Source organism: Toxotes jaculatrix, chromosome 10 (genome assembly GCF_017976425.1).
Source record: "Toxotes jaculatrix isolate fToxJac2 chromosome 10, fToxJac2.pri, whole genome shotgun sequence".
NCBI lineage: Eukaryota > Metazoa > Chordata > Actinopteri > Toxotidae > Toxotes > Toxotes jaculatrix.
The window spans coordinates 23,608,633-23,621,698 of NC_054403.1; the positions used below are offsets into that span (position 1 = coordinate 23,608,633).

General features: G+C 39.9%; 1 protein-coding gene across 8 annotated transcripts in view; it reads left to right on the plus strand.

Annotated features, from left to right (window-relative positions):
* The first annotated feature begins 989 nt into the window (after positions 1-989).
* Positions 990-13,066, plus strand: part of rapgef2b (Rap guanine nucleotide exchange factor 2b) — a 95,922-nt gene continuing 83,845 nt past the window's right edge. For all 8 annotated transcript variants that reach the window (XM_041047843.1, XM_041047850.1, XM_041047846.1 and 5 more), the window contains exon 1: positions 990-1,631. In XM_041047843.1, the coding sequence (XP_040903777.1) occupies positions 1,563-1,631 (69 nt within the window). In that variant the 5' untranslated portion in view covers positions 990-1,562. The remainder of the gene's footprint in view (positions 1,632-13,066) is intronic.

Below are 13,066 nucleotides of genomic sequence, written 5' to 3' on the forward strand. Positions count from 1 at the left end.
CTGTGGAGACTCTGGGTTTATAGGTCAGTCCCTGTCAGATGTTGTGAAGTTTTATTTGGATTATTGAACCCGAATAGAAAAAAACGTTCTACCACAATGGTGCATCTAAAGGAAAGTGCGTTGACCGGAACAGCTACAATCTAAAGTTTGCTAGTATATTAAGTGTTTAAAGCTGATTTCTCCCTTTGTATGTTAGGAACATTTCATGCCTGTATTCCCCTAATGAGTCGCTAGGTGGAACCAAAGCATCACTGTGAGACATGACACCCCCCCCCCCCCCCCCCAACCACCACCACCATTCCCAGCTTTTTTTTTTTTTTTCCTTTTTTGTTAAATGGACTCGCCCATGAGCCGCCCCTTGTGACCAAATCTCCGTCAAGTCAAACACAGATTAAAACAACTACACAGGAAAAGCAATAATTGTGCCTTCAAAATAAGATATCAGGCTTGCTCGTGCTGAAGTGTGATTGAGAGCCGCATCATAACATCGAAGCGCCACAGAGCAGTTGATCACTAACACGCAGCGGATTACATTTTTGGTATATACTAAAACAGATTAGATAGTGATAAGGCCATTGCATGTCTGGCAGCCTGTTGTAATTCTCACTCGTCCTTAGATCTAATTGACTTTTTCAATGTGATGGATGGCTTAATTAATCTGGTACTTCATTAGAAATTAGCTAACGTGTGTTTAAAAGATCCCCATGTGCAATGACATATTGCATTAAGGTCTGTATTGAAAACCTATGAGTACGTGCAATGAAAAGGACATTTTGGGGGCAAAAAAACACGCGTCAACCCTATGTTAATTTACCGCAGACACTGCCCTGAATATACATCATTCTTCGTTGTCTCTTTGTATTAACCGTAGACGTTTCTCTCCGTGGCAATTTTATTTTGAAAAGGAATTCAAGGAAGTGCTACGTTCGTTTGTGGCCGACTTGACAGTGGTGTGTCAGTCACCATGGTGGCTTACAACAGAGCACAGCGGCGGCGGACCTATCTTCACTTTTAGACTCATTACAATGCTAATATAATAAATTTTCTCAGTGAGTGTACCCGGGTCTACCTCTCATAATGGACGCCAGGTTGTTGTTGACGGGATAACCGTTAGCCTTTAGCTTACTTTTTTTGTTTGGTGGCTCCTACATGGAATTTCTTTTCGTCGCTAGCAGAATGCTGAAGAGACAAGGAATGGCTTTGATGAACGTTGGCATGAATAAAGGGACATTTTTCACATTACGAAAATAGTTATACGAGACTGTTTCCGTCGCGCTTTTTTAACAAGTTTCCTCTCGGTGGGACTGCAGCCGGTTTCGGCTCGGGCAACAGAAAGACCGACACCCCCGAGGAGACCGCTCGGCTGTCTGGCTCCAGTCGTGGCCTGGCTCCGGGCACTCCCAGCTTATCCGCTAGCATCGGAGCACAGGCGACAAGAATAAAGCAAGACAGCGGGGACACTTCTCTTGTGCATATATATATCCGTACCCCTGGATATTTGTAAACGCTTGTTTCTCTAGGATAAGGATTTCAACATCCCCCACACGGCGTCTTCCAAAACAATGGCGTCTTATGTGGATAACAGCTTTCGGCAGGCTGTGATGATGAATCCGGCTGAAAGGACGCAACAGGTTAGTAGAAACGACTAATTATATTTAACCACTAAAGGAATCTGCACTCAGATATGTGCCTTCTGCTGTGTTTTGCCACTCAGTCGCTCCATTATAACACCGCAACATCCGCTGCCTAGAGTCCTAAACTGCAGGAGTTTGTGTGTGCAACTGTTGCCATTCAGCTAGTACTGGTGTTGCGTACGGCTACATCCCGCTAAGCCCTCTATCAGCAGAGATAATCAAGGCCACTTAACATAACAGGAGCTGCAGCCTCGGTGGGAATCTGTCCTCGCCTCTAGTATCAGTTTCTGCCTCCTGTTTTTTGTTTGTTTTGTTTTGTTTTCACATTTGAGAATATTGCATTTTGCAATATTTGTTGGATACTGCCGGAGGCATTTTGCAGAAAAATACCGGGGCATTAAAAGGTTGCAAACACGAGTGTCTTAAGAGGCACAGACTGGGGCTAATCCCAATTTAGCCAATAGCCCATACTAGCCTACCAAAACAGACAGTACCCCAAACCATTTATCATAGACCAAGGCACAATTCAAAGATTACATGCTTTTGAGTTTGGTTTATTGTTGTTGATTTTTCATTGCCGATGGCTCAGCAGGATTTTATTATTTGTTCCTGCAGCCCAGTACTGCCACTGTACTGTACCACCTCAGTATCATTTCATCAATGCCCGTTGTTTCCTCTGGGAAGTTTGGCGTGCTAGGTGGATGTCTTTTAAACATGTAAATCTTGTGGGATGTGGTTATTGCCCACACACACAAGCATGTATGGTTTCAGATATTAACAGTCATGTCTTAAAGATACACGAAATAAATCAAGTTTGGCTCTAAAGACGGTATTATTTCATTTGAGCACTGCCTCCACTGTACATTGTTGCTGCGTTAGCAAAGGCTTTGCACACAATGGGCAATCAATAGGCCACCACTTAAACCACTGGGCCACAGTTAGTGGCGCAGCCGTCTGCCTGTTAATCTGACATAGAGGAAACAATTATGGTGTCATTGATGACTTGTTAACTGCACTAGGCCCATGGTCTTTACAGCTCTATGGAAGCTATGACAGATGCCCCATCATAGTTTAGGAAACAAAGATTAGTGTATAGAATTTGACTCACATCAGTGTTCATCTAAGATGGGTCTAAATGTTATTTATTTATGTAACAGTTACAAGAAAATAATTATTGATTATTTTATTGTTTTCTTTGAGCTCATAGTAACATTTTCAAAGTGCTTGTTTTGCCTGACCAACAGTCTAAAATGAAAATATTAACTATAATATAAGTACCATATATGCCCCTATATGACATGATTTAGAAAAACAATTAAAAAACAAAAAACAAAATAAACAATTCATTTTTTTTATAAAAAGTTTACAGTTAATTTCCTTTACGTGACAAGCAGAGTAATCTAAAAAAAATGGTTCTGTAGTTCATAACATTGGATCGACTTTGAATTGTCAAACAGCTTGCAGTTTCTCAAAGGTTCTAACATTTGTTTTTCTTTCCCCACAAAACAGGTGAGTTTCTGAGTGGGAAGTAGTTACTTGCAGTTTTGATCATACGATCCTTTAAATAATAACAGGAAATTGCACTGCACTGTTACTGAGAATATGACTCAGAGCTGGCATTCTGTGGTACATGCCATATAACCTGCTTCATCCTGCAAACACCTGAAAGAGTTTACGCTTCAGCATGACTTTCAGTGTCATATCAACCATCAGTGTCCCAATGCAGTTTGGGAAAGTGTCCAAATGTGTAAAGGAGAAATTTACTTGGAATTTCCGAGCTGGAAAATAGTCAGATTAATGGATAGGTTGGATAAAATATGTCTTCCTCAGAGAGTAAAAAGAAATGAGTGGTTTGATGACTGTGAGCCTTTTAACACTCTGGAGCCACTGGTACGAACCCATGCTGTGTCAGTACACAAACACTTCATTCAGGAGGTCTTTGAAATGATGAAAAATGAATGCAGAGTCAAACTAGGACAGTTTGAACAATGACTAATTCACGATGTTTGAAAATGGTTTAGTCATTCGGGAAAAGTGTGATATTACAGGAATTGGAGGTCCACAGAAACAGTCCACAGCGTCCGTGTTGTTTTATAGTTGAACCACGGAAAAGCCACAACAATAAAAGCCCTTAGAAATTCTGTGGTCATTATGTAGAACGTCCAGAAGAAGTCTTTTCGGCATTAATCTTCATGGTGTTGAATATCATGTGACTGTGTGCCTCTGTTGGTCTGCACCACTGTGTTTTTCAATAGCAGCACCTTTCCTGGTGTTCTTTTCAAGTGTCTAGCGAATGTGGTTGCTGACACAGTTTATCCTAATGGTGTTGGCAGGGCCTCTCTGTCAGGATTAGCTAACGGTTAGAAGGATCTGTCTTTATCACTCAAGACTGACCACAGTGGGATTTGACCCGATGCCTCAGCCTATTGTCACATGGCAGGTTAAATAACTGGCCAGTTGACAGCTAGCGTTCACACTGGTATTGTCAGTTTGCTTTTTTTGCTTTTGTTTTTTTTTACTGTACTCTGAATTTGTGACAGTGGACTAGGGAGGCCGTCTGATAGTCAGGAAAGCAGGAGGAGCGCTGGTGCATATGTCTGTGGTGGTGATATGAATTAAGATAACATGACATGGCTGTTTGATCTGTAATTTCTTTTTCATTTTCCAAATTCAGTAATGCATTGGAGAGAAAATGAAATCGCTTTTAAATGAAATGGAAGTATTACTCTAACATGCAGTGTGGTTCTTAGTAACTCTGAACTGGACATGCTAGATGTTTTCCACAGTTTGAATTTGTGATCCTCCATTTATGTGAGGATTTTTCCAACTTTCAGGCCACGCATTTCACCCATTTTCTCCCAGACCACCCTCACGTTTTAGCCTGTCTTAATTTAATCATGTAGATTGGATCAAGTAAAGTTTCTTGGGTTTTTATCTTAGAGTTTCTCTAACATTGTCCCCCTTATAAAAATGACCGCAGGAGAACGTTGCAGTTTGGAGATGGCACAGTGACAGCCAGACTGCTTCAGGAGACGGACTCTGGTATGGGTTATGTTTCAGGACTAATGCAGTCATGTTAAGCAGATTCTTCATCTAAATTCAATGTTACACTGATAAGAGATGAAATAGATTTTACAGGACACCACGGACTCTTTAAAAAACACTTATTGTCACATATTGAAATAATCAAGTAGAAATACCAAACAACTTAACTTTTCATTTTCTCTTTTCATATCATTTCAAATTTCAAATAACTACCTTGTGTTTTCATTGTTGGTCAGACAAAATAAGCAGTTTTAAGATGCCTCTTTGGGCTCTGGTCACCTGTGATGGACATTTCTTATTATTCTTTGACATTTACCTATGTATAACAAATCCATTTAAAACTGATTTCCATTGTAATAGTAACTGTCTAATATAAACATTTGCTGCTTCCTTAGAAACATCATGCTCAGGCTTTGTTTGCAAACATGGTATCAGTGATACCATTTGTTTGTCAGGTCACTAGGTGGGAGTTGGACTATTTTTAGCTGTTTTAATCATTCATTGCTCAACTCTGAGATCTTCTGTGAAGTTATAGATTGTCAGTCATCAAGTCAAAGTGCTTGTATCATTTTTCAGCTTAAAACACAGGTTTTAGTAAAGAGATAAGGTGCAGTATTTCAGATCTAGAGCCATTTGCATGCTCAGGTCTCTGCTCTACAAATAGCTTTTAACTTGTATTTGGTTGTAGTTCCACAGAGGTGTTGAACTATACTGAACTCAATGACTGTGAACTGTTTGACGCAGCATCTTATCGTTAAAACTGTGTGTCATGAAGGACCAAGACAGTGAAACTGAGACTGCACCAACCAATCAGGAGGTAATGAGTGAGATCACTTTCTGTAGCCTTACAGGAGCAAAAATCAGCTTGCACCTGGCCCTCCATGGTGCACAGATGAATACTTCTGCTTTCGCCGCGCTGTTTATTTTCAACAAGTAGCTGGACTGAGGACAGACATCTCTCCTCTTGTTTAGCCAGGTGGCAAAGCTGAAGGCCACAAACAACAGTCCTCCATCTGCCGTGACCCTGCTTTGCAGCTTCGTAGCTGGAAGGACAAGCTGCCTACTTTACATTGTTTCCACATAGTCTGAACCAGGCAGGAGATCAGCACTGATTTGCAGTGTCTGTACGCAGACAAGGGAGAAAACAAATGCATTTATTGGACATTCATGACTCCTATGGCTTGAATAAATTAAATGTAATATTTACTTCATTAGCTTGTCATTACTCAACAGTACAGAGTTGAAAGAATTCAACAATTGAAATATTCCTGTTTGTAGAATGATTACGGCGTGAAAGCACATTTAATGAAGCACATTTAAATTTGTGTAATACTGTATCACATTTAACTTTTAGAAAGTAGAATATCAGCCTATTAACTATATTTGCGCAACACATTTTATTTAAAATGTTGGTTGTAGATTTTTAATTAATTACATTACTATACTTTTATAGTCAAATGTAACTACCTAGCAAAGTATAGTTGATAACCAACCTGTACAGGAAACAGTTGCTACAAGTTGTAAAGTGACTGATGAGCACAAACCGCTCTCTCTCTCAGCATCCTGCTCAGCACAATCAGGAAGAGGAAAAGCGTCAGGATGCTTTTTGAACTTAAGCAGGAAGAATGTCTTGACAACAGCAGCCCCCCCCCCCCCCCGGCCCCCAAAGCTGTTTTTATTTTCTGAAACTGGGTGTTGTTCTGTAACTGTTTTCCTATTTCTGTCAGGGCGTCAGAAGCATGTGAACATCTATTTAAAAACCCTCCCGATCAGCGGCTCAAAAAGTAGGACGGACTTCTGTAGCAACTTTTTTTTCTACTGGAGTCATAACTGTGTGATTTTTTTTCCCCAGGCAACACAGGGTTTTCTGATTCTCCAAAACTCCATCCTGTAAATTTAGGTGCTGCTTGGCTTGGCATTTGTTTGTGCTCTTGTGCAGCACTAACCCTGTAGAAGTAAAGTGATGTCACATGTTATTCTTGTGTTGAAAGTGGAGGCTGGGTGCAGACTGAAGTGGTTACACACACACCGCGGTCACCGTGACGTATTCCTCCCAGTTTAAATACAGGGAATGATTTCAGGAAGGGAAGGAAGAAACAAATGCACAATTCCCACACAGAGTTACAGTATGACTTCTGATTTGCTCATTCGAATCATGCTTTTACTTCCATATCAGACATTGTGATAGCAATAAAATATAGTCAGACTACTCGTCAGTGGACTCATAAAAGCTATTGATTATTGTATTAAAAGCATTGATTCTTCAGTGTTATGACTGTACAGGGAGCAGCAGATGAAAAGGTCTAATCTTAAATCAAACAAATAGAACTCTTCACTACAGGAAGACGGCATTTATGGTGGTTTTACAGTTTAATTGTGTGATATCGTGCTTGACTACAAGCCAGAAAACATTCGCATTCCAGACACTGAAACCTGTCAAACCTTACTGGAATACAGCAGGATGTTTGTGCAGTAGTGTGCGCTCGTTACTCCTTTAAATCTAATAATGAAAAGACCAATCCAGTGTAGTTTGTGTTTGAATGCACCACTGAGATTGAAGTACGTTAAACACGCTGTGGCTTTCACCCCATGAAACATCATTTAGTATTAGTGGACCCAAAAACCGAGCTAAAGCTCTTTATCGTTTTGTAACAGTACATATGCTTTTATGGGTGCACGGATATTTTTTTATTTGCCTATGACTAAGGTAGGTGGATGCTAATGTCTTCAAGTACAGATATGGATTGAAACCTCAAGTCAAATTACACCCTGAGATCCTCCTTATGATTGTCTCCTATTAATCAGTGGTAATAATTGCATTCCATGTGCGATTTTTGTGTTCCCGCAGCCGGTTTGGTGTACTTTTGCTTCAGGTAGTGATTTTCTGTGTACAAGTTCGATAATTTTCCAGTTGAGAAAAATATGAGAGAAATTATGTTCCCTGCTTGGCTGTTCTCCAAAGACAGATCTGCAAGAGTGTGATATGTGGCTGCACTGCATTCTGGTCCTTTGAGGTCACTGAGACAGGAGACAACTGTCTGTCTGTTGTGCAGCAGATTTTTCTCTGTATGAATGTATGAGTGGTGATGCAGCAGATGATGAGTCCAGAAAGATTCTCAGAGGCTGGCTTCAGTACCTACAATTTACAGTTTATTTTTAAGAAGGTTGTAAAATGCCTGCCCGTGTTAGAAAGAGGATGCACTGATCCAACACTTTGTCTCGACCAACTCAAGGTATAATACTGTACAAATCCGATACCAGTGCTCTCTTTTTTCAGTTCAGTAACATGAGGTCAGGGATCACTGTGGTACTAAATATTGAGTCAGCAGCCCGACTCAGTATTTAGTGCCAAGAAAAGACTTTTGACAGTGTTCGAGGTAGGTTTTTCCTCAGGAGGTGCATCTGAAAAAGACAGTGTTCATTTTGCAGAGGTTGCAAAAGCATCTTTGATATCCCTCAGCAGAATCATATCAGTGTTTTTCTTACAACAATACAGGGTGAGAGGAAGTAAAAGTAAAACAGTTTCGAAAATGTTTATCGAGAGACCCCATGCTGACTTCTGAGATGCTTTCTCTGCAGTCTTCTCTTTGCTGTAGTTTTATTTTCTGGTCTTTAATTCTGGATCTGTGAGGGCTCACTCCAGGTTATGTCATTCAGACAGGCATGGCTTTTATCTCCAGGGTTGCACATTTCTTTTTTTTTTTATGCAAAACTCAAAAAAGAAACTAAAACATGCTTCTGAACCTATAGTGCAGAATTTGGTTATAAATCTAATTTTATGTTATCAGATAGGTTGGGATGTTGCTTTCAGGGTCACACTGTACATTTGTTGCAACTGAATTTCTCATGTCAAAGGCATGTTTCAGTTCCTTATGTTCGCATTCCTAGAGATATTTTTAAAGCAAAGAAAAACAGCTCTGGAGTCAAGGCTCCAGAAATTCCATTGGCCTTCTATTGCAGAAGGCAATAGACCTCATGCCACTGAGCGACCACAATCTTTACATAACTTAGCCCGAGACCCACATGGCTGCTTGAAGAGCTTAAAGAATAAACCATTCCTGACGTGCAATATTTACACGACTGCTATTGAGTTACGCTACTTGCTGAGGCTGTCATTAAGAGCTTCATTCCTAAATGAGATTTTGGAAATTCCAGCATTTGGAAAAAGTGACACCTACATTACGGAAAAGACTGATACGCTTCTTTTTCAAAGTTCAGTAGGCAATGCCTAAATCCATAAAAATGTCACTTTAAGAGACAAGCTCTCTTTATTGTGGTGACACTGAATGCTACTACATGAAGCAATTTATATTTATTTATATACAGTTACAGGAAATTAGTCTTTCGTCCGTAATGGTTGTAATGTCATTCATGTAAACAGCTACCAGACTTAGTTCAGTGAGTTTGCTTTTAGCCTCACTCTAGTGTATAATCTGCTGTATAATCCTCCTTCTTGGTGAACTGCTCAGACATGACGTGGATCAGATGGAGAGCTGATTAATTTGTGTGATTAGAGATCTCTAAATCCCAGTATATGGGTTCACCAAGCAGCTAATACTTGTTTACAGTATTTGTAACAATGGTACTTAGAGATGTTTGCTGTTGCACAAACAGGGTCAAGATCAGGGAAACATTTTTGGCAGGGTTGCGTATATAAAAATGTATAATGCTATTGTCTTCCGAGATTTTAATTTGAAGATTCGTGCATGAATTTGACTGCACGTGCTTTTTCTGCATAGTTTATTTTTTCAATCCTAACAATTGGGAGGAAACCGGGTGAAATTAACACTATATTGTTTTTCTATTTTCTGTTTTTCTATTTGTTTTTGTATTTTCTGTAGGTCGACATTAAAGATGTTTGGCAGAGGATCAGTCAGTAAAGCACTTTCTTGTTTAATTAAATGTATTGTGCAAACCTGTTTACTGTCACAAGTGTCATTTTGCATCCTTAGAATAAAACCCTAAGTCACTGTTTGGCATCCTACTGGTGTGCTGTGGATACACCGCCAGCTTCATTTGCATTATGGCTCTACAGTAGGTACACTTGTAGGGACCAGAGCCAGTTTCATTAACACTAGGCCTCCAGTGGATTGCTCGCCTGCCTAAGTTTAAGGTTTCAGTTTTTATCAGCTGGGCACAGGTAGCTTCTCTTACTTCATTGGACTTTTCCACAAATCTTTTGTAGCACATGTATCAGTCTGTAGTATGTTCCTCACTTTAAGCCCTTTTAGGAGGTTGATAAACGTTTTTGTCTGGGTTTCCTGCTTTTCTTTTATGCAAGAATATTTTTATTCAGCAGATTTGGAATGGCTTACTGAGGACAACAGATTTATAAAAGGAACATGACACTCTAAAGAGTTGCTCTCCTCGTCCCTTCAGGACCAACAAGTTGTCTATTATTCTGTTTTGTCCAAGACCAGTCTCCTTCAGTACATGTAATTAGTCATGAGGAATGTCAGGCAATACTTGTACAAGGCTAATTATGTTCAAGGAATGTTTGGTAAAGAATCTGAGTGGGATAGAAGAACAAGTGATCTGTGTACTTTTATCAAGATATACCTAAGGCCACATGTTGCAAACCCAGACTAATAACCATACAGTTAGGCCTGAGAAGCTGAGCCCAGGGAATATTTATCCTTTTTGCTTGAACATGACATTAACAATTATTCAATTGTCGGAATAGTTGCAGATGCATTTTTGCTTGGTTGACTAATAATAAGTAATTGACAAATTGTTTCAGCTCTACATTGTCTGATTAGATCTGCTCAGTGTTTAACATGCTGTGTTCACTATCTAATCTCTGAGGGATGATAACAGTATTTATCTTAAGTTCTTTTTTTTATCTAAATGATGAAATACAATCATTAATGATTTAAAAAAAAAAAACACATACTACAGAATTCCCACTGCTTCCTGCAAGCATTAGTCAAGTGCTACTCTTAAAGCCAATAACTCTGAAGCAATAAAGCTAATCTTCTTCCACCAGCCAGTTGTGTATCTGTATGTATGCAGAGGAAGTCATCCCCTTTCTAGTGTAAATAAATACACATTGCGGTGTAGATGAGGGCAAGAAGAATGTTAAGTGAAACTGTGTAAAGAGAGCAGGTTAGGACGGTGAAGAGAAGGAACTTCTTTTGTGATAATCAGTCACATCATTCAGCCAAGACTCTGTTGACCTATTGGCTAATTTTACATTCTTTTGTAAAGACCTTCTTGTCAGTGTCAGGCTCAGATGGTGAGCCATTACACTGTTTTCTGGAGGCACATCTGATCTTAATGTGGCCTGTCATGCCTCACGCAAACTGTGGTTTATTAACAAGTGTGCGTATGGTAGGCAGGTGATTACTTGCCATGTGAGCTAAAAGAGGTGATTCATTACAACACTAGTATGAGCAAAAACAGCTGTCTTTGCTAATGGATGTTGTTGTCACCAGTGAAAACTGCTGCTGTGGCAGTCCTTGAGTTCTGCCAGCGGGACTATGTGGGGTAGTGATTGGCCTGAAAAGAAAGCAAAGAGGAAAAGTGAGGGGGAAAAAGCCTCCTCACAACGTTGTTTTCCCCATTTATAAATCAGCAATTAGGAATATGTTTGTTCCACTTCCTGTGTGCAGTGGAGTGGATTGGTGTAAGATATCTGTCTTGTTGAAACCTTATCTTTGTAATTGGTCCCCGAGGGTTTGTCTAACCTGTAGTTGGTCACGTTTCCAACTCTTCGGCCCTCCGTTGCCCATCAGGGAAAATGTCCGTTCATTACGAAGGTCTCAACGTAATCTGATTCTCACTGGAATGTTTGACAGTTTCTCCCTGCTTCCTGCTTTTGGGAAGAAGGGGATAATTATCGTAGCTTGAACTGAACCACCGATTACATTCTCTTTCTAACGGCTGTGAGTCCACATCCCTTGGGTGCCAGTAGAGATTATCAGGACCAGTGATCTTGTGTGTGCACCCAGATTTTTTTTTTAGGATCTTCCCTCTGGAACAAGTTTGTGGAAACACGTTTACTGCGGTGATGCAACAGTCCCCTTGCCGCCCGGTCGACATACATTTCACTCTTTTGACATTGTGGTATGCTTTTCTCACACTGTTCCAGCAATAATTTCTCTCTAGATTTTTCAATGTCAGTTACATCTGAGCATTATTTATTAAACAGCATTAGCTCATCTGCACCTCAGACCTTGACCGGGCTAATTGACACTTGCCTCGGTTGACCTTAAACAGCCATCCGCTGCCAGACGTTTTCCCATATGGCCCTGTATTTTCTTCGCACTTAAACCTTTCCTGCTGAGACCAAACCGTTTTCATTAATCATTCTTGCCATGACTAGAATACAGATCTCCTTATGTGTTATGTAGCCTTGATGTAGCAAAGACCAAGTATCAAAAATAGGCTTACATAATGCCACATTAGCAGTTCTTCTGAGAGGCTAATGCTTGTACAATCTTCTTTAAGCAGTATTTGCTTATTTGCGATTGTGTAATTTGGCTAGTTCCTCTGTTGTTTGTAAGCAAACATTCACAGGAATAGGCCGCACAAAGGTGCTGAAGTCTGAACTGTACAACACAACACAACGGACACCGATCAGTCACCATGACAGAATCCAGATGGTCCTGCATGTTCATTTACTGTGAAACCTCAGCCCCGTCCAAGCATTTTCACAGCTGTATCACACATACAGTTAATGTGATTCTGTGTCAAGAGTGAATAGTTGTAAAGCGTTGCTCATCACAGCTGATTAGTCCAACACTGCTGCATACGTGTGAAGTGAAAACTTGAGATGATGAGAAATGATTGAACCAGGGGCAGAGAATAATGGCTGATGATGTGAACATATTTCTACCATTTAAAAATATAAAATTTACATATGTAGTCTAGTGTAGTCCTTTGTAAATCACGCAAGTTTCAAAATTCATGCATGCATGTCCTAAACAGACTCGATATGAGAAATAATCGATACTGGCACATTTATATGTGTAGCTCCCTATTTATCTCTTTGCAAAAGTCTGCTAAGATTTCTACTGCAATTTCATCTACATTATTCAGCTATAAGGAAGAAATTCAGTTTGTAGTCAGGCGTAGCGGGAAAAAATAAATACCACTACAACACTGTAAAATAAACATGACCTCAGAAGTGCTCAGCATGGTTTGTTGTCCTCAGTTTGTACTTGTTTTGTAAGCCCATACTTTTATCATCTACAGAATACTACAAGTGAGGTTGGCTGACATACAAAGAAAGACTGACATGCTTGTTCAATCAAATTTCAACATTATTAAGCAGTTTGACTGATTGGTTTAATGCATGCTTTCTGAAAAGATGACTTTGTGATTACAATGTGACTGTGTCCTTTGTGCCATGTTCTGGAGTTTATTTAACTCTGCATCATAAGTAC